At 47.0% G+C, this 17852-nt stretch overlaps 2 protein-coding genes across 3 annotated transcripts in view; one reads left to right on the top strand and one right to left on the bottom strand.

Moving 5' to 3' along the window:
* LOC137521934 (uncharacterized) overlaps positions 1 to 17852 on the top strand; it is a 142110-nt gene that overhangs the window by 3087 nt on the left and 121171 nt on the right. The window lies entirely within an intron of this gene.
* The window catches only part of LOC137522282 (chymotrypsin-like elastase family member 2A), a 60356-nt gene that overhangs the window by 36101 nt on the left and 6403 nt on the right, over positions 1 to 17852 (bottom strand). The window contains exons 2-6 of the mRNA XM_068242313.1: positions 16165 to 16253; positions 14574 to 14671; positions 12562 to 12690; positions 7599 to 7735; positions 7357 to 7502 (exon numbers count right to left, since the gene is read on the bottom strand). Of these exons, the coding sequence (XP_068098414.1) occupies positions 7357 to 7502; positions 7599 to 7735; positions 12562 to 12690; positions 14574 to 14671; positions 16165 to 16253 (599 nt within the window). The remainder of the gene's footprint in view (positions 1 to 7356; positions 7503 to 7598; positions 7736 to 12561; positions 12691 to 14573; positions 14672 to 16164; positions 16254 to 17852) is intronic.

Here is a 17852-nt window from a genome sequence, read left to right as displayed (position 1 = left end):
TTTCTTAAAATAAATTAAAGAAGACAGCTTCAGTTTCACACTGGAACCTGCCCGTTATTCGAGCTCTGCATACTTGTGCAGGTAGTCAATTCAGGTGCTGCGTCTGTTTGGAAGCGCTGCCATTTCCTTCTGCTTCACACTGGATCTGCTGGTGTGTATCCCTGTCTGTCTCCATCTGCTTGTTCTCCCTCCTGTCTTTCTTAGCGGAACTAAGCCTGATACAACCTTTCAATTACGATTGGCCAATCATTGATCAATTTTACCACCTGCCTTCATGTAGTATAAGGGATACCTACATAATCTGCTCATAGTGTGCAATATCTGCTGCCCAGCCTCATACTACATGACGCAGGTGGTAAAATTGGTCAGTGATTGGCACAACCATAATTGAAAGTGTGTGCCAGGCTTTAGCCCTCATCTTAAAAGTGGATGTGTTAGAGGATTTAAATGAATCATGTATAATGCAGGGAGTGGGACCGAGTTGGTTTGCTGAGACAGTGTGTTGGTTGGGTGTAGAAAGGAATCGTGACGATTCCTCTCCACACGGTGCACCTGACCCAACCAACACAATATGGTAGGGACATTAGACTATGACTATGGTAGGATTAGAGTGTGAGCTCCTCTGAGGACAGTCAGTGACATGACTATGTACTCTGTACAGTGCTGCAGATGTCAGTGCTGTATAAATACATAATAATAATATGGTAGGACATTAGACTATGACTATGGTAGGATTAGAGTGTGAGCTCCTCTGAGGACAGTCAGTGACATGACTATGTACTCTGTAAAGTACTGCAGAAGATGTCAGTGCTATATAAATACATAATAATAATATGGTAGGACATTAGACTATGACTATGGTAGGATTAGAGTGTGAGCTCCTCTGAGGACAGTCAGTGACATAACTATGTACTCTGTAATGTGCTGCAGGAGATGTCAGTGCTATATAAATACATAATAATAATATGGTAGGACATTAGACTATGACTATGGTAGGATTAGATTGTGAGCTCCTCTGAGGACAGTCAGTGACATGACTATGTACTCTGTAATGTGCTGCAGGAGATGTCAGTGCTATATAAATACATAATAATAATATGGTAGACATTAGACTATGACTATGGTAGGATTAGACTGTGAGCTCCTCTGAGGACAGTCAGTGACATGACTATGTACTCTGTAATGTGCTGCAGGACATGTCAGTGCTATATAAATACATAATAATATTATGGTAGGACATTAGACTAGGACTATGTAGAGTTGGGCCGAACCTCCGATTTTAGGTTCGCGAACCGGGTTCGCGAACTTTCGCGAAAGGTTCGGTTCGCGTTAAAGTTCGCGAACCGCAATAGACTTCAATGGGGATGCGAACTTTGAAAAAATAAAAAATTATGCTGGCCACAAAAGTGATGGAAAAGATGTTTCAAGGGGTCTAACACCTGGAGGGGGGCATGGCGGAGTGGGATACACGCCAAAAGTCCCCAGGAAAAATCTGGATTTGGCGCAAAGCAGCGTTTTGAGGGCAGAAATCATATTGAATGCTAAATGACAGGCCTAAAGTGCTTTAAAACATCTTGCATGTGTATACATCAATCAGGTAGTGTAATTAAGGTACTGCTTCACACTGACACACCAAACTGTTCACTGAACAGAACAGGTATACAGTGGCGGGTTCACTGAACAGAACAGGTATGCAGTGGCGAGTTCACTGAACAGAACAGGTATACAGTGGCGGGTTCACTGAACAGAACAGGTATACAGTGGCGAGTTCACTGAACAGAACAGGTATACAGTGGCGGGTTCACTGAACAGAACAGGTATGCAGTGACGGGTTCACTGAACAGTACAGGTATGCAGTGGCAGGTTCACTGAACAGGTATGCAGTGGTGGGTTCACAGAACAGGTATGCAGTGGTGGGTTCACAGAACAGGTATGCAGTGGTGGGTTCACAGAACAGGTATGCAGTGGTGGGTTCACAGAACAGGTATGCAGTGGTGGGTTCACAGAACAGGTATGCAGCCAGGGACAAGCTAAGCCTAACTAATCTTTCCCTATGAGAGAGAGTGTGCAGCAGCTCGCCCTACTCTCACTAATGCAGGCACACGAGTGACCGTAATGGTCGCCGCTGCCTGCCTTTTAGTAGGGGGGGGGAGTGGCTCCAGGGGCTAGTGTAGCCTAATTGGCTACACTGGGCCTGCTGACTGTGATGTAGAGGGTCAAAGTTGACCCTCATGGTGCATTATGGGGCGAACCGAACTTCCGCAAAAGTTCGCCTGCGGGACACGAACGCGAACCACGGAAGTTTGCATGGAACCGTTCGCAGGCGAACCGTTCGGCCCAACTCTAGGACTATGGTAGGATTAGAGTGTGAGCTCCTCTGAGGACAGTCAGTGACATGACTATGTATTCTGTAATGTGCTGCAGAAGATGTCAGTGCTATATAAATACATAATAATAATATGGTAGGACATTGGACTGTAACTATGGTAGGATTAGATTATGAGGACAGTCAGTGACATGAATATGCAGGGGTAGCTCTAGAAACTTTTAAGTGACAGTGCTATGTAGATACCTATGCACACGTAGCAAAAAAATATGCATGCCCACACACTGGAAAGTGGCTGTGACCATACAATAGAAAGTGCCCATGGTCATATTTGGTCATGGACAGGCCCAAATGTACTTTAGATAAGTAGCAATGTTATTCAAAGAGTGAGCCCGCCCAGAATAACAAGTATCCTTAGAAGTGACTGGAGCACTGGAATTTACTGTACTGTGTTTACTAAAAACGAACCTTCCCATAATGTTGTATCCACACCATACAATTTTTTGGCAGATTTACCTGCCAGATCGATTATTTCCAGCATGTCCGATCTGAAGATCGATCGATTTTCTGGGTGATTTTCTGATCGATTTCCATAGAAGTAAATATTCAGAAAATCAATCGATCTTCAGATCGGACATGCTGGAAATAATCTGGCAGGTAAATCTGCCAAAAAAATTGTATGGTGTGGATACAACATAAGGGAGGTTCATAATGATGTGTGCCGCTGGGTAGAGCACCATTACTTACCTACAGCCCATACAACATGTGCCATCTTCTCCACCTGATCACCAGGTTCTATCAGCCTTTATAATTCCTGGTATAGTTACATGCATGCCACAATGCATGCTGGGAGATGAGGTCCCTGGATGCGAGTACAACACTGTAGTTGCATCCATGGACTACATCCCCCAGCATGCATTGCGGCACACATGTGCATGACTGCCAAGAATTACAAAGTGAGCAGAAGCTGCCGGTCGCGTGGAGAAGATGGTGCATATTGTATTGGCCAGCGTACAAAGATCTACATTAGGGCTAATGTACCCTGAAAATATAGAATGTAGATGTGGTAAATATGGTAATTGTTAAAGAACACCTGTAATATCATTAAAAAAAAAATAACTTACCTGGGGCTTCTAAACAGCCCCCTGCAATCGCAGTGTGCCTGCATCGGGACAAAACGATCATCAGGTCCCCCGCCGTGGCTCACTTTTGTTTTTCCGGTCAGGCGCCGCCAATGTGCTTGTGCAGCCCTGGCCACGGGCTTCCTGACTCCCGCTCACATAGCCGAGAGCATCCGCCACAGTATGAGGAAACCTTGTACTGCACCTGTGCAGGACACTCCTGGGGACCTGAGTGGGAGTGAAGTCGTGTGCAGCCAGGAACACACAAGCGCAGTGGCCGCGCCTGACCGAAAAAAACTAAAGTGAGCCGCGGCGGGGGACCCGAGGATCATTTTGTCCCAATGCAGGCACACGGTGATTGCAGGGGGCTGGTAGAAGCCCCAGGTAAGTTATTATTATTTTTTAATGATATTACAGGTGTCCTAAATGTAGAGTGACCAGACGTCCCGGATTGCCCGGGACACGTCCCGGATTCGGGGTCCGCTGTCCCAGGCTTAATGAGGTCCCGGGAAACGTCCCGCTTTCAGCAGCGGGACGTCCCGGCCTCGGGACTCTGGCCACTCTCTCCTCAATGAACTGGCAGCGGCGTCTATAGACGCCATGCCAGTTCATTGCCCGCAGCCCCGCTCCAGCCTCCTCTTCCGGTGTCTGTTTCCGACACCAGCAGGCGAGCAGGGCTACGGCAAGATGGCTGCCGGAGCCCTGTACTGGAGACCTATTTGTGTCACTAGTACAGGGCTTCGGGCGCCATCTTGCCGTAGCCCTGTCAGCGCGGGAGACCAGAGCAGGAGGAACAAGACGGTCCCGGGACGGAGCAGCGCGCCAGAGGCCGGACACTTCTGCCAGGTGAGTAAATGCTTTCTTTTCCAGGTGAAATGTTTGCCCGCATTGTTTCTTTTCCAGGTGAAATGTTTGCCCGCATTGTTTCTTTTCCAGGTGAAATGTTTGCCCGCATTGTTTCTTTTCCAGGTGAAATGTTTGCCCGCATTGTTTCTTTTCTGGTGAAATGTTTGCCCGCATTGTTTCTTTTCCAGGTGAAATGTTTGCCCGCATTGTTTCTTTTCTAGTGAAATGTTATTGTTTGCCCGCATTGTTTCTTTTCTGGCGAAATGTTTGCCTGCAGTGCGTTTCTTTTCTGGCGAAATGTTTGCCCGCAGTGCGTTTCTTTTCTGGCGAAATGTTTGCCGCATTGCGTTTCTTTTCTGGTGAAATGTTTGGCCGCAGTGCGTTTCTTTTCTGGTGAAATGTTTGCCCGCATTGCGTTTCTTTTCTGGTGAAATGTTTGGCCGCAGTGCGTTTCTTTTCTGGTGAAATGTTTGCCCGCAGTGCGTTTCTTTTCTGGTGAAATGTTTGGCCGCAGTGCGTTTCTTTTCTGGTGAAATGTTTGCCCGCAGTGCGTTTCTTTTCTGGTGAAATGTTTGCCCGCAGTGCGTTTATTTTGTACTGACATGTTGCCCGCATTGCGTTTATTTTGTACTGACATGTTTGCCCGCATTGCGTTTATTGTCTGGTGAAATGTTTGCCCGCATTGCGTTTATTTTGTACTAACATGTTGCCCGCATTGCGTTTATTTTGTACTGACATGTTTGCCCGCATTGCATTTATTTTATACTGACATGTTGCCTATTGCGTTTATTTTCTGGTGTCCGGGGTAACTGTTACTGCATTTATTATTTAATGGTCATAGATGGCTATGTTTGCTGCTTTGTGGTTACGGTATACTATTAGCATCACACAGTTTCTGCACACCCATGATACAAAGTCTCGTTTGTCCACATCATGGCGTAAACACTGCTTTCTTATGCCTCGCTGTTACATCATTACGTTAGCTCCGCCCATACAATGTCATGGCCACGCCCATTTTTTCGGCGCGGCCCCCCTCCCCCAGTCTTCGCCGCTGCGTGCTCCTCACTCCTTCCCACTTTTCGACGCGCCCCCCCCCCCCCCCCCGTCCCAGGTTGGACCCACAAAAATATGGTCACTCTACTAAATGCCATTAGCAGCAATGCGCCAGGACGTAGTACCAAAAATAAATAAATACACATATCCATACAGGAAAACAAGAGGCTGTCCTGCAGCAAATAAGACAAGTAACCAGCAGGGAAAGGGTGTACATTTACACACAGGCAGCATCAGCAATAAATCTGCCATGCTGAGGAGAGCAGAGAAGGAATGAATAGCCAGGCAGAGGGAAGAAGAAAGTCAGGAGATAAAGGAATGTGAGCCGATAGCTTACCAGGCTGACTGCAGACACACGGAGGACACGGTAACCAAGGGGAGGGGGATGGAGAGAGTCAGGCTCCCCTCCTCGGCTGCTTCTGCCATCACTTTTGCTTACAGAGAACTCCTCGGCTCTCAGTCCGCTCAGGCTGCGCTCAGCACTCCCTCCTGACAGGCTTCCTCAGGCTCCACAGTGACGTCACGTAGAGCACGCAGCACACTGGATGTATCAACAGGAACAGCACCATGGGGAGGGAGCCTGAGGGGGAGAACAGCCTGTAGCCTTAGAAGTATTATTGTAATAGATCAGGCGTCTCCCCCTCTGCTCTTGTGGAACAGTCCAAATAACCGGCTGGATACATTGCCGGTGTAGTGAAAAATTTTGCTACCCATCATATTTTGCAACTTGCCATAGAGGACAGTGTATAACTGCGTAGGCGTGGCTCCTCTCTGTTAACACGCCTGTAATTTTTTGCAACCACAGATCCCATTGAGCTAGAAGTGGGATTGTTCCCTCCAGGGGGGGTTATTAGTTGAGCAAGACGGGGGATTGTTCCCTCGGGGGAGGGGGGGGGGGTTGTTAGTTGAGGAAGAGGGGGGATTGCTCCCTCCAGGGGGGGGTTATTAGTTGAGCAAGAGGGGAGGGTTCTGTGTGAGAATAGGGTTTGGTTGGGTTGTTTTTTCTGATACAGATAGGTTGAAGTCAATGGTTAGGTTGCACTTTCTGATAGCTATACCTATAAATAAGTGCAACCGGTTGCAAAATCTGATAAAGTTGCAAAAAATTTCACCACACCGGTAAAAACATATTTTTCCGGCAGCGGAGAGATACCAGCCGGGTGGCAACCCTAGCCTGGTGCCGCCCCTCCACTTCCTGCCGCCTGAGGAACCCGCCTCACCCCGCCTCATGGGCAGGCCGGCCCTGCCCTCACCCACCCGCTCAGGTGCAGTAATTAAATCAGAATTAAACCCATTTGGATTTCATTTGGAGCTCATCCCTGCTCTCATTATGTGGATAATTATAAGCAAGGATGTCCTTCAATGCAAGGAAGCATTCAAGCCTCTTTAAATGCAGATATAGAGTTTGTCCTCACTGGTATTTTAGGTGGAAAAATATTCCACAATGTAACCGCTGTAAAGAACCTCTTTCTAAATAGATGACAAAAAGGTTTTTTCCCTCCCTACGCAGATCATGTCCCCTTTTCTGTCTTACAAAGCCTTGGGACAAGCTCATCCGCCAAGCTTTTGTATTGCCCTCTGATGTATTTATACATGTTAATCAGGTCACCTCTCAGTCGCTTTTTTTCCAAGCTAAATAAGCCCAGTTTGGTAAGTGAGATCTTTCATCCCTCTGATTCATTTAGTTGTTGTTTTTTGTACCCGTTCCAGGAAATCAATGTCCTTTGTATAGTGTGGTACCAAAACTGTATCCCATACTCCAGATGTGTCCTCACAACTGATTTATACAGAGGGAGTAGTATACTGGCATCTCGAGATATTATTTCCCTTTATATGCATCCCAGAGTCTTATTTGCTTTAGCTACGGCTGCTTGGCATTGTGTACAATTACCTAACTTGTTATCAACCAGTATTCTTAAGTCCTTCTCTAAGTCTAATAGTTCACTAAAAATCGTACCTATAATGGACAATAATAGCAAGCGATAAAAGGTCATAGTGATAAATACATACATAGCAGCTTGAGACAATGCCATCTCCTCCGGCACAGACCATGTTTGTCTGCACATTTCTGCCCCACCAATCAGACTGAGAGCAGGTGGCGTGGTCCACAACGAGCAGCAGTCCTTGCTGAAGCCTGTCAGGGGCGGGGCCATTAGCTGGAAGCATAAAAGTTTTAGAATGAGTGATAGAATTAATTTCAGGTTCTTCCAGGGAATGGAACTGATACAAAACAAACAAAAGGTTTTCCTTACTTTCCAGGTTTCCCCACCCCGTGACGTAGCAACCGGAGTTGTGGGGCAGGATGGCGCCAGCAGGGGGCAGACAGGCAGGCTGGATGGTGTCACTGAACTGTATCGGCTCAGCCAGCTTCAGCAGGGAGATGTCGTTACTGTAACAGAAAAATGTTTAGTAAAAATGTGTATAGGGGTATAGATGTGTGCAAGTATGTGTGTGTGATGGAGGTTATAAGTTCTCCTTTTCTCCACATCAGAATAACATACTGGTAGGTTCCACAAAAAGGAAACCAAGGGCCCACAATGGTGTAGTAAGTTAGATTACAGGTGTTGAGTAATTAAGATGAATAAATTATACTCAAAAACAATAGTTACCATTCAGGAAAACACTGTATAGGCAGGTGGGAGGATTAGACCTGACCACACTCAGGTTAAAAAAATCACTCTCTGTAGACAGGAAGTGGGGGGACTATGATATGAACTTTAAGTTGGAACAGAGGCACCAGTAAAAGTATGAATTGTATTAAAAACCGTTTAAAAGCAGACACAAGTCTGTTGATTATTGTCAACAAGTAGCTTTATTCATATACTCCACAGTGCAACACATTTCGCAGGTTCAATCCTGCTTCATCAGGCACTAATTGGCAGTGATGCTCAGATACCCCTTTTCAAAATCCGGCTTCGAATCGGATCCGGATACCCAGATATCCGATCCGGGTCGGATATCCGAGTTCAAACTTTTGCAATCCGAATCGGATATCCGACCTGAGTATCCGGGGTATCCGGCCGGATTCGGATATCCGGATAGCAAAATCGGAAGTAGCCTTTAAATTGCTTTTAAAACGTTTGTTAGGGTAAATGCATGTAGCATCATTCTTTTTAAAGGGAAACACTAATTGATGTTGTGGGGACTTAAAATCCCCCCCTCCCCCCCAAAAAAAATGGCTGTCAATTAACATCAGGACTAGGTTCCAGACAGCGTTCGTGCAGCCCACATAGGCCTTGATTCACTAACCGGCACTAAGCCGGTTAGTGTGCCTTATCACTTAGTGGGCACAAACTACAGCGCTAACCTTATCTGAGGTTAGTGTGCCTTATCTGAGGTTAGTGTGCCTTATCTGAGGTTAGTGTGCCTTACCTGAGTTAGTGTGCCTTATCTGAGGTTAGTGTGCCTTATCTGAGGTTAGTGTGTCTTATCTGAGGTTAGTGTGCCTTATCTGAGGTTAGTGTGCCTTATCTGAGGTTAGTGTGCCTTATCTGAGGTTAGTGTGCCTTACCTGAGTTAGTGTGCCTTATCTGAGGTTAGTGTGCCTTATCTGAGGTTAGTGTGTCTTATCTGAGGTTAGTGTGCCTTATCTGAGGTTAGTGTGCCTTATCTGAACTTAGTGTCCCTTAAGTAGCTTTGTGCACACTAAAAGATGCACAATGCGTAATGCGCCAATCTTTGCGCACGGCGCAACATGATATGATGGTGCAGTGCGCGATGTAGCTTTGTGCATCTTTTAGTGTGCACAAAGCTACTTAAGGGGGACTAAGTTCAGATGAGGCACACTAACCTCAGATAAGGCACACTAACTCAGATAAGGCACACTAACCTCAGATAAGGCAAACTAACCTCAGATAAGGCACACAAACCGGCTAAGCATCGGAAAACTCTTTTTTACTCCGGCGCTAACACTTAGCGCCTGTTAGTGAATCAAGCCCATTGTGTCCAAAGTCCAACCGCACATCTGGGACATGACTGTTTTCAGCCCAGACACCCCCAAAAAATTACACAGCAATTGTGTTTTGGGTTAAATATAGGTGGTATGAGCACAGCAGCAGTGGCCTGTGGCACCATGGCGGTGTGAGCAGCACAGGCAGCAGGAGCAGGGCAATGCAGCAGCAGCAGGTGTAACGTCTGCCAGAAGCATGCCGGACCTGGCACTTTGCAGTGGCACATGGCACTTGGCACTTTGCACTTGGCACGTGGCACGTGCAAAGTACCATGTGCAAAGTGCCACGTGCCAAGTGCAAAGTGCCACGTGCAAAGTGCCACGTGCTAAGTGCAAAGTGCCACGTGCTAAGTGCAAAGTGCCAAGTGAAAAGTGCCACGTGCCAAGTGCCACGTGCAAAGTGCAAAGTACCATGTGCAAAGTGCCACTTGCAAAGTGCCACGTGCAAAGTGCCACGTGCAAAGTGCCACATGCAAAGTGCAAAGTGCCAAGTGACAGTCAGACAGCAGAGGAGAAGACACTAGTGCACACTAACTGTCACACTGGCACTGCTCACAGCACAGCAGTTCTGTAGTAAGCTAACTCAGTAGTACTACTACTCTAACAACTACAAGCACTGACTGCAGTACTACAGTACTAACTACACAATAACACAGTAATCCTATTCCCTAACCTAACCTATACTGTAGCTAAGGCTAGCTGGCCAGCAGGCAGCAGCTGGCCTGGTCTGTGCACAGCACACACACAGACACATAGCAGCTGCAGCAGCCCTACAGCACACACTCTGACTGTCACTGAATGAAATCAAGATAGCTACCTAATTAACAATATAACAATAGTGTAGTGATAGTGAAGAGGTTAATCACTGAACAGCTTTAGGTTTATCACTGTATACAGCACTTGCTAGGCCAGCAGCACTGGAGCATGTCTCTCAGTGAGCATTCACAAGCAAGGACGAGATTTCTCATCATGGCAGCTCTCCTTATTATACAAGGGGGCATGGCCAAGGTTCCTTTCTGTGATTGGGTGCCATGGCTTAGGCTGGGAGCCCTCTGATTGGCTCAATGAGGACAGGTGGGGCTGGCCAGGGTTCCCTTCTGTGATTGGTTGCTAGGGCTGCTGCTGGGAGCCCCTGGGAGCCCTCTGATTGGCTCAATGACGTCAGGGACGTCATCTCCTTAGTTACAGTATCCGGATATCTGCCGGATATCCGTGGATATCCAGGTATGCGACCAACTATCCGCTGTTTGCTATCTGGATTTGGGCCCAGGTATCCGGAATCTGAATCCAGCCGGATAGCTGAAAAAAGTTTGGATATCCAGGTTACCCGCATATCTGGAATCTGGTTGAGCAGCCCTGCTAATTGGAGCAAACTATTGTAGTATGTCAGGAAGCCAAGCGCATCTGACCCTTACAGTTTATACTGGTAGGTACATTGGCTTCCTCCCAAACTGATATTGGCATATGAATATGGCGGAGACATCAGATGATGAACTCCATCGAGGAACAGGAAGGCCATGTTCACACTGCTGATGACTGTTGAATGATCAGGACTCGATCCCTTGGGCAAGATTTTTGAACCCAGTGGTGTAGCCTGAAGACTAGGAAAATGTTCTGTGTTGTGGATGGGGTACGAAGGTATATGTGTGACGTACAATGAAGGGGCTCCTAGAGGGGGCAGGGTGAATGGAAATGCACATTAGAGGTCGCTCGGGTGTTGGACGTCATTAGAGATCCACATGCTGGATCTTGAGGCAATGTCTAGGTGAAACAATTAAGTGGGCGCAGAGTGCACCTGAAAATTTTGGAAGCGCCATAAGCCTCTGTGAAAATTGTGGCTATGGCAAAACGAGGGAGGTAATTTGAGCAGCGAAATTCTTCTATGGCGTTGCCCAATCCAGCTTTCTCAATTAGCAGTGGTAGCTGCATTATTTAGAGGCGGGAGTAGCAGTGATTAGTTACTGTGTATGGCTGCTATGTAGCCAAACTAGGGTTAGTGGCAATACCTAGCTCTTGAGTTAGTTAATGGCGGGGAGACAGAGGATAGCCACCAGGGGCGTAGCAATAGGGGTTGCAGAGGTTGCGACTGCATTGGGGCCTTTGGGCCAGAGGGGCCCCGAAGGGCCCTCTCTCAAATACAGTATTAGCTCTCTATTGGTCCTGTGCTCATAATAATCACTTCTATAGATACTTTGAATAGTTTGAATCACTAACAAACAGTTCCCCATCCCCTTCTTGCACCTCTGACACTGTGGTTGCCATTGGCAGGTTTTGGTGCGCCGTATCAATTGTTATGTATAGAGTGCTTTGGGGGCCCCATTGTAAAACTTGCATCGGGGCCCACAGCTCCTTAGCTACGCCACTGATAGCCACAATAGATAATGGTGACAGACCAACTCATTATCAAAGTGGTCAAGCTGCACTATAAGCCTCTAGTATTAAATTACCAGACACATCCAGCAACCCGGCAGTGTGTCTGAAAATCCCCATGCAAACTAACAGATGGTAAGGTTCTTTGCGACCAAGGTAGGATTTTCTCTCTCCGTGACAGAAGGCACTCTTAAAGTGAACCACCGGACTAAAAATCGACTCAGCAGAACTGAAAAGGCCTGGTGTTTCCTTAACAGTTTAACAGCATCAGAACTTGTTTCTCTTATACAAGCCTCATTTTTAGCTGCACAGAAGAAAACTGCCCAGGCTTTTTTCCCCTGATGCTGTGCAAAGCATGATGGGATTTCTGATTTTGTTGTTTTCGTTCTGCTGTTTTGGTGCAATTTTTTTTTTTTACATTTTGAATTTGACATTTGATGCCTAGTGTGTGCAGCTGGGAGGGGTAATCAGGACACACGACATTTGGAACTGTGTCTCCTGCTCCTTGTCACCTCCTTTCAACCAAAAAGATGGCTGCCCCCATGACAAAGATGGCAACCCCCATGAATCACAAACATTTGCCTGTTCTTTTAAGAGATTATATTACCTATCTATTCTAATTAACATAACTAATGTAACTTGATGACAGTATGTTTGTTTAGGGTGAAGTTCCCCTTTAACTGCTAACAGGCATAGGGCAGCTGGTAAACAGAGCTGAGGGGGGCCCACAATTTCTGTGCTTGTTACCAGACAATTTTGATGCACTGTACATGTAAGACAATCCTGAAATGACAACTATAATCAAGTGCAGACATGTGAAAGGGTGAACAGGTCATAAGAAAATCCTTAATTTAATTAACCATAAGAGAGAAAAATGGAATCTGGCAGCGCCTTACCCTGCTGAAAGCCTGTTTGGGTTCCATTTGCTGTGGTTGATGAGTTTGGCAACACTGATGGTCTTTTGTCCGTCCTCAAACTCTCTGAAGTTGTGTTTTCCCACCATCACCCTGTAGGTATTGGAGGAACTGGAGAGAAAAGGAAACAGCTATGATGTACTGGTGCAGTAGTAGTAAACTTTCTACAACATGTAAAGTAAAAAAATTTACAATGTACAGGTAACTTTCTAGGGGTATGAAGTGAGGGAAGGATGAGAGTGAGTGCAGAGCCGGGACAAGGTCCTCCAGCACCCAAGGCTGAGACGCCAAAGTGCGCCCCTCCATCCCTCCCTCCCCAGCTGTCACACACTGATTGCTATTAGACTAAGAGGTGCCACAGGGCCCCCAACACCTTAATCTCTAGTTATCTGGCTTGCAGTCACTGCCGTGTATCCCCTTTTCTTATTTCTCTCTGCTTCAAACACAATAGGGGAGTGATAGCTGGGTGAGTAGTGCACCCCTCCTACACTGCGCCCCGAGGCTGGAGCCTCTCTCGCCTCTGTCTCGGCTCTGCGCCCCTTCCTACACTGCGCCCTGAGGCTGGAGCCTCTGCCTTGGCCCAGCCCTAAATGAGTGACATCAGAAGCAGATGTCCTACAAGTCTACCACGTTGGAATGAGTATTACCGTGAACCGCATGGTTCATATGCAATTCACTTTATTCTCCTGCGTTTTCTCTTAGGAGTTTTTTTCATCTTCTGTTTAAAACAAGTTTTTAGCACTTTGCAATTAGAAAAGTACTAAAAAGTAGGAGAAAAAAACGTGCTTGCTGGTGGCTTGGATAGCATTTTGTTGCTAGCTATGGTGTGAAAATATCTCCTAGGAGAACTGCATATGGGCCAAAGTGACCTAACAGAAAGACTCAGATACTCACCTATGGAGACGGAAGGCTCTGGGCCCCATGATAGAGCCTTCTTGGTCCTCTTCTGTTCCATGGTCAACCAGAGCAGGGACAAGGTCCTCCAGCACCCAAGGCTGAGACAGCAAAATGCGCCCCTCCATCCCTCCCACTCCAGCTGTCACACACTGATTGCTATTAGACTAAGAGGCCCCTCCCCCATCCCTCCCACCCCAGCCGTCACACACTGATTTCTATTAGACTAAGAGGCCCCTCCCCCATCCCTCCCACCCCAGCCGTCACACACTGATTGCTATTAGACTAAGAGGCCCCTCCATCCCTCCCACCCCAGCTGTCACACACTGATTGCTATTAGACTAAGAGGGCCCCAGGGCCCACCACCTCCCCAACACCTTAATCTCTAGTTATCTGGCTTGCAGTCACTGCCATGTATCCCCTTTTCTTATTTCTTTCTGCCTAAAACACAATTAGGAATGACAGCTGAATGAATTGTGCGCCCCCTCCTACACTGCGCCCTGAGGCTGGAGCCTCTCCAGCCTATGCCTCGGCCCGGCCCTGTGGTCAACTGCTGTCCCCCCACTGATGTTATTTGACCAGCAGGACCAGGAGGCATCCCCCCCCCCTGAGACTTGGAATGATCACACAGCACCCGACAATATACTCAGCACAACAGCACACTAGCTGGCTGTGAGTCTGTGACAAACAAAACTGCTAACCCTCAGCCACTCCATTCTTCCTCAGTCAGGACAGCAGTGCCACCTCCTCACCTACTGCTGTGCAAGTCAAATGAAACACTGCTGCTCTCCTGCCTCCCCCTTCCTCCTCACTCACTGTCAGACTCCTCACAAAGCACAATAAGCCGCTTTTCCCCAATGATGACCTCTTCACTTCGCTCTCCTCCTGCTTCTCCTTCTACTTTGACTGCATGCTGTTAGTGTAAACACAGTACAAACATGCCCCCCCGTAATCTCTGCGTCTGATGCAACTGTTTCACCTTGCTTCATGAGAGAACCGGCCCTGCCGTTGACACCATCTACAGCAGTGCAGATGCACCACAGGACCTCAAGCATGACTGGGTTCTCACAGTTTGTGGGGCTAAGATATCAGCCACCTACCTGATGCAATGAGCGGCAGTCAGTACCCAGTTCTCACTGAGCAGAAGGGCTCCACAGGTGTGGTACCAGTAACCATTGTAGATGTACTGCAGGGACACCTGTACACCACAGGAAGACAATAACAGTCTATTATAGGTTATTCTAACTGATATGACTCCTTTCAGAGAACACTAGAGATAACATACCATTAAGCCACGCCCCTGCCATGCCCCTGATCACGCCCCTAGTCACCCCCGTAGACATGCATACCATAAAGATTTCTTAATAAAAATAAGTTTGTTTTTTTTATTCAAACCACACTGGTCCTTTCTATCCTGGTTCATTTTCCTTCATATCAACATTTGAAAATTAGTAATGTATCAATTTAAAGGATGGGAATAAAGTTTAGAGGCAATTAAACACATTTTTCAGTCGAGAAATATATATATTTGCATAGAAAGAGGGGCAATGTCCTGAAAGAGGGACACATGAGGAGGAAAGAGGGACAGAGGGACAGGGCTGCCATATCTGTATTTAGTGCATTTTATGCAGTTGTGCCAAACACAGGCTGTCTGTTAAAACAGAGATATTATAACCTTTGCATAGGCAATGTGTTTTAATTCAAAGTAAAATATTACGCTGAGAGTAATTCCCTACAAAGGGACAGAACAACAATCAGCAGAGATGGGCCCAGCACCCGCCCACACACCACACACCCCTCCCACACACCCTATGTGTTCAGCAGTCCCACGTCACTCCACTGTCTGTCTCTGCTGCGCATCCTTGACACTGGGGGCGGAGACAAGGCACATCTCAGCCAGACGGTGGGTGGAGTCTACAGGCTCAGACTCGGGAGCTGTCAGGGGGAGACCACCTACGGGGTCGGGCGGTGTGGGGAGCACATCAGCAGTCGGGGCCCTGGGCAATTGCCCCCTTTGCCTTCATGGCAGCGCCGGCCCTGGTTGGGGTGGTACATTTTACACTAATACCTTTTGTACAGTAAACAAAACAATCACAAAGTGAATTTGCCTGTGAATATAGATATAGGGCTTGATTCACAAAGCGGTGCAAACACTTTGCACGCCTGTGAAAACCCCTTTATCACGCCTAAACTCAGTTTAGGCATGATAAGAAGAAACTCGCGCGAATTTTCCGCGCAACCGCGCACGCGCGCGCGCAGCGGCCCCCGCTTCGCGCGAAGCTCCCATTAAGCCCTATGGGACTTTGCGCGCGCACGTACGCGCGTACGCGCGTACGCGCGGAAACTTCGCGCGAGTTAGAGCACAAAGCGGTGATAACTTTGCTGGTGCAATGGTTATCACGCCTAAAGTCTTTTAGGCGTGATAACTGAGTTATCACCGCTTTGTGAATCGAGCCCATAGTATATTTGTATATCAGAGGTATAAGGGTGTGTACATACATCCAATTGTAATTTGCCAATCCTTGACCAATTTTACCAATTTACCACTCTCATGTACCATGAGAGCTTACCTAGACCTCTGTTCATATTATTCAAAATCTGTTGGCCCTCAAGCTACATGGAGGTGGTAAGATTGGCCTATTACAATTGTATGTGTGTACGCACCCTCACACATTATGTAAACTGACTCACCTGCCACGGCCAGCTGTGCGGCACCACTTCCTCCCCGTTCACCACACGGGATACGGAGGGCGGGGTTTTGGAGACTCCACAGCTGGAAGCTGGATAGTAAAATATATATTGTAACATAATACAATAGAATGTTGTTATATCCAATATTGTAGTACAATATATTTACCTAGCATAATATATAGTAATACATAGTGAGCATTTATATTATGAAATACTTTGGCCTGAATTTGCCATGCTGGGGGTATTTATAGAGATAGCAATAAATAAATTAGCATCTATAAGTGAAATAAATATATAAACAGTATTTATGGTAATTGGGAAATGGATGGATGGCACAGTGGCATTGTGGGTAACTCTCTTGCAGAGCCGGGACAAGGTCCTCCAGCACCCAAGGCAAAGACACCAAACTGCGCCCCTCCATCCCTCCCACCCCAGCCGTCACACACTGATTGCTATTAGACTAAGAGGGCAACAGGGCCCCCAACACCTTCATCTCTAGTTATCTGGCTTGTGGTCATTGCCACTAATCCCCTTTTCTTATTTCTCTCTGCTTCAAACACAATAGGGGAATTATAGCTGAGCGAGTTGTGCGCCCCCCTCCTACACTGCACCCTGAGGCTGGAGCCTCTCTCGCTTCTGCCTCGGCCCAGCCCTGCTCTCTTGCCTTATGGTGCTGGGTTCAAATCTGGACTAAGACACTATCTGTGTGGCATTTGTACGTTTTCTTTGTGTTTGGCATTCCTGAAAACATACCTACATGAGTTAAAAAGCTTCTCCAAAACTGGCCTTAGGCTGTAATGGAAAAAAATGACTAAGGCAGAGTAAGGACTGAGTGAGGCCTGAAGCATGCAAGCATTTGTCCACTGATGTCTTGCATTTGGCAATAAAGAAGAAGATTTGGCATTAATGGCGTGTTGCAGAGCATCAGCGTGGGAGTTAGACCACTGAAGATGACAGCCTCCATATACCATGGCACTTTTCCGAATAGGCCCAATGTCGGACATAGTCCAAGAAAGGTAAAAATGGCTGCCGCTAGGTGGCGCTGCTGTAGTGTAAAGTCCGGCACAGTGTCAGCCTCTTTTAGGCCCCGTTCACATCTGAAATCGCAAAAACGTTTTGCGCAAGTGATTTTACCGAGATTATCATGGTAAAAATCACTGGACACTTCCGCGATTCAGAGCGATCCCCGATCAGCGTTTTACTAAGCACCGTACCGCGATTGCTCCAGACTCGCGGCAAAAATGCTGCAGATAATACGTTTTGCGATTGGCGCTGATGTGAGAGCACTGCCGTAGGTTAGAATAGCACTTTAAAAGCGCTAGTGCTTTGGTGATTAGCAGGAATCACCCGCTAATCGCCCTAGTGTGAATGGGCCCTAAAGCAAAGTATTGAACCAAGTACAACGCTTTGATTGCCCCCAGCCCCATCCTCCACCACTGCGCCACATAATATATAAACATGACGTGGGTGCATTTGGGCTGCCTGTGCCGCTGCCAGATTCTATAATAATACATCCCACTCCAACTGGAGTGTGATGAAATAATTGGAGTGGAAAGGGTTCATGAAGGTTGTGAAGCGAGAGGGTCGTGGAGGCTGCCATATTTATTTCCTTTTAAGCAATACTAGTTGCCTGGCAGTCTTACTGATCTTCTGCCTCTAATACTTTTAGTCGAAGACCCTGAACAAGC

Source organism: Hyperolius riggenbachi, chromosome 6 (genome assembly GCF_040937935.1).
Source record: "Hyperolius riggenbachi isolate aHypRig1 chromosome 6, aHypRig1.pri, whole genome shotgun sequence".
NCBI classification, from domain to species: domain Eukaryota; kingdom Metazoa; phylum Chordata; class Amphibia; order Anura; family Hyperoliidae; genus Hyperolius; species Hyperolius riggenbachi.
The sequence above is the reverse complement of the archived record's forward strand: the minus strand, read 5'-3'. Positions and strand labels throughout refer to the sequence as shown.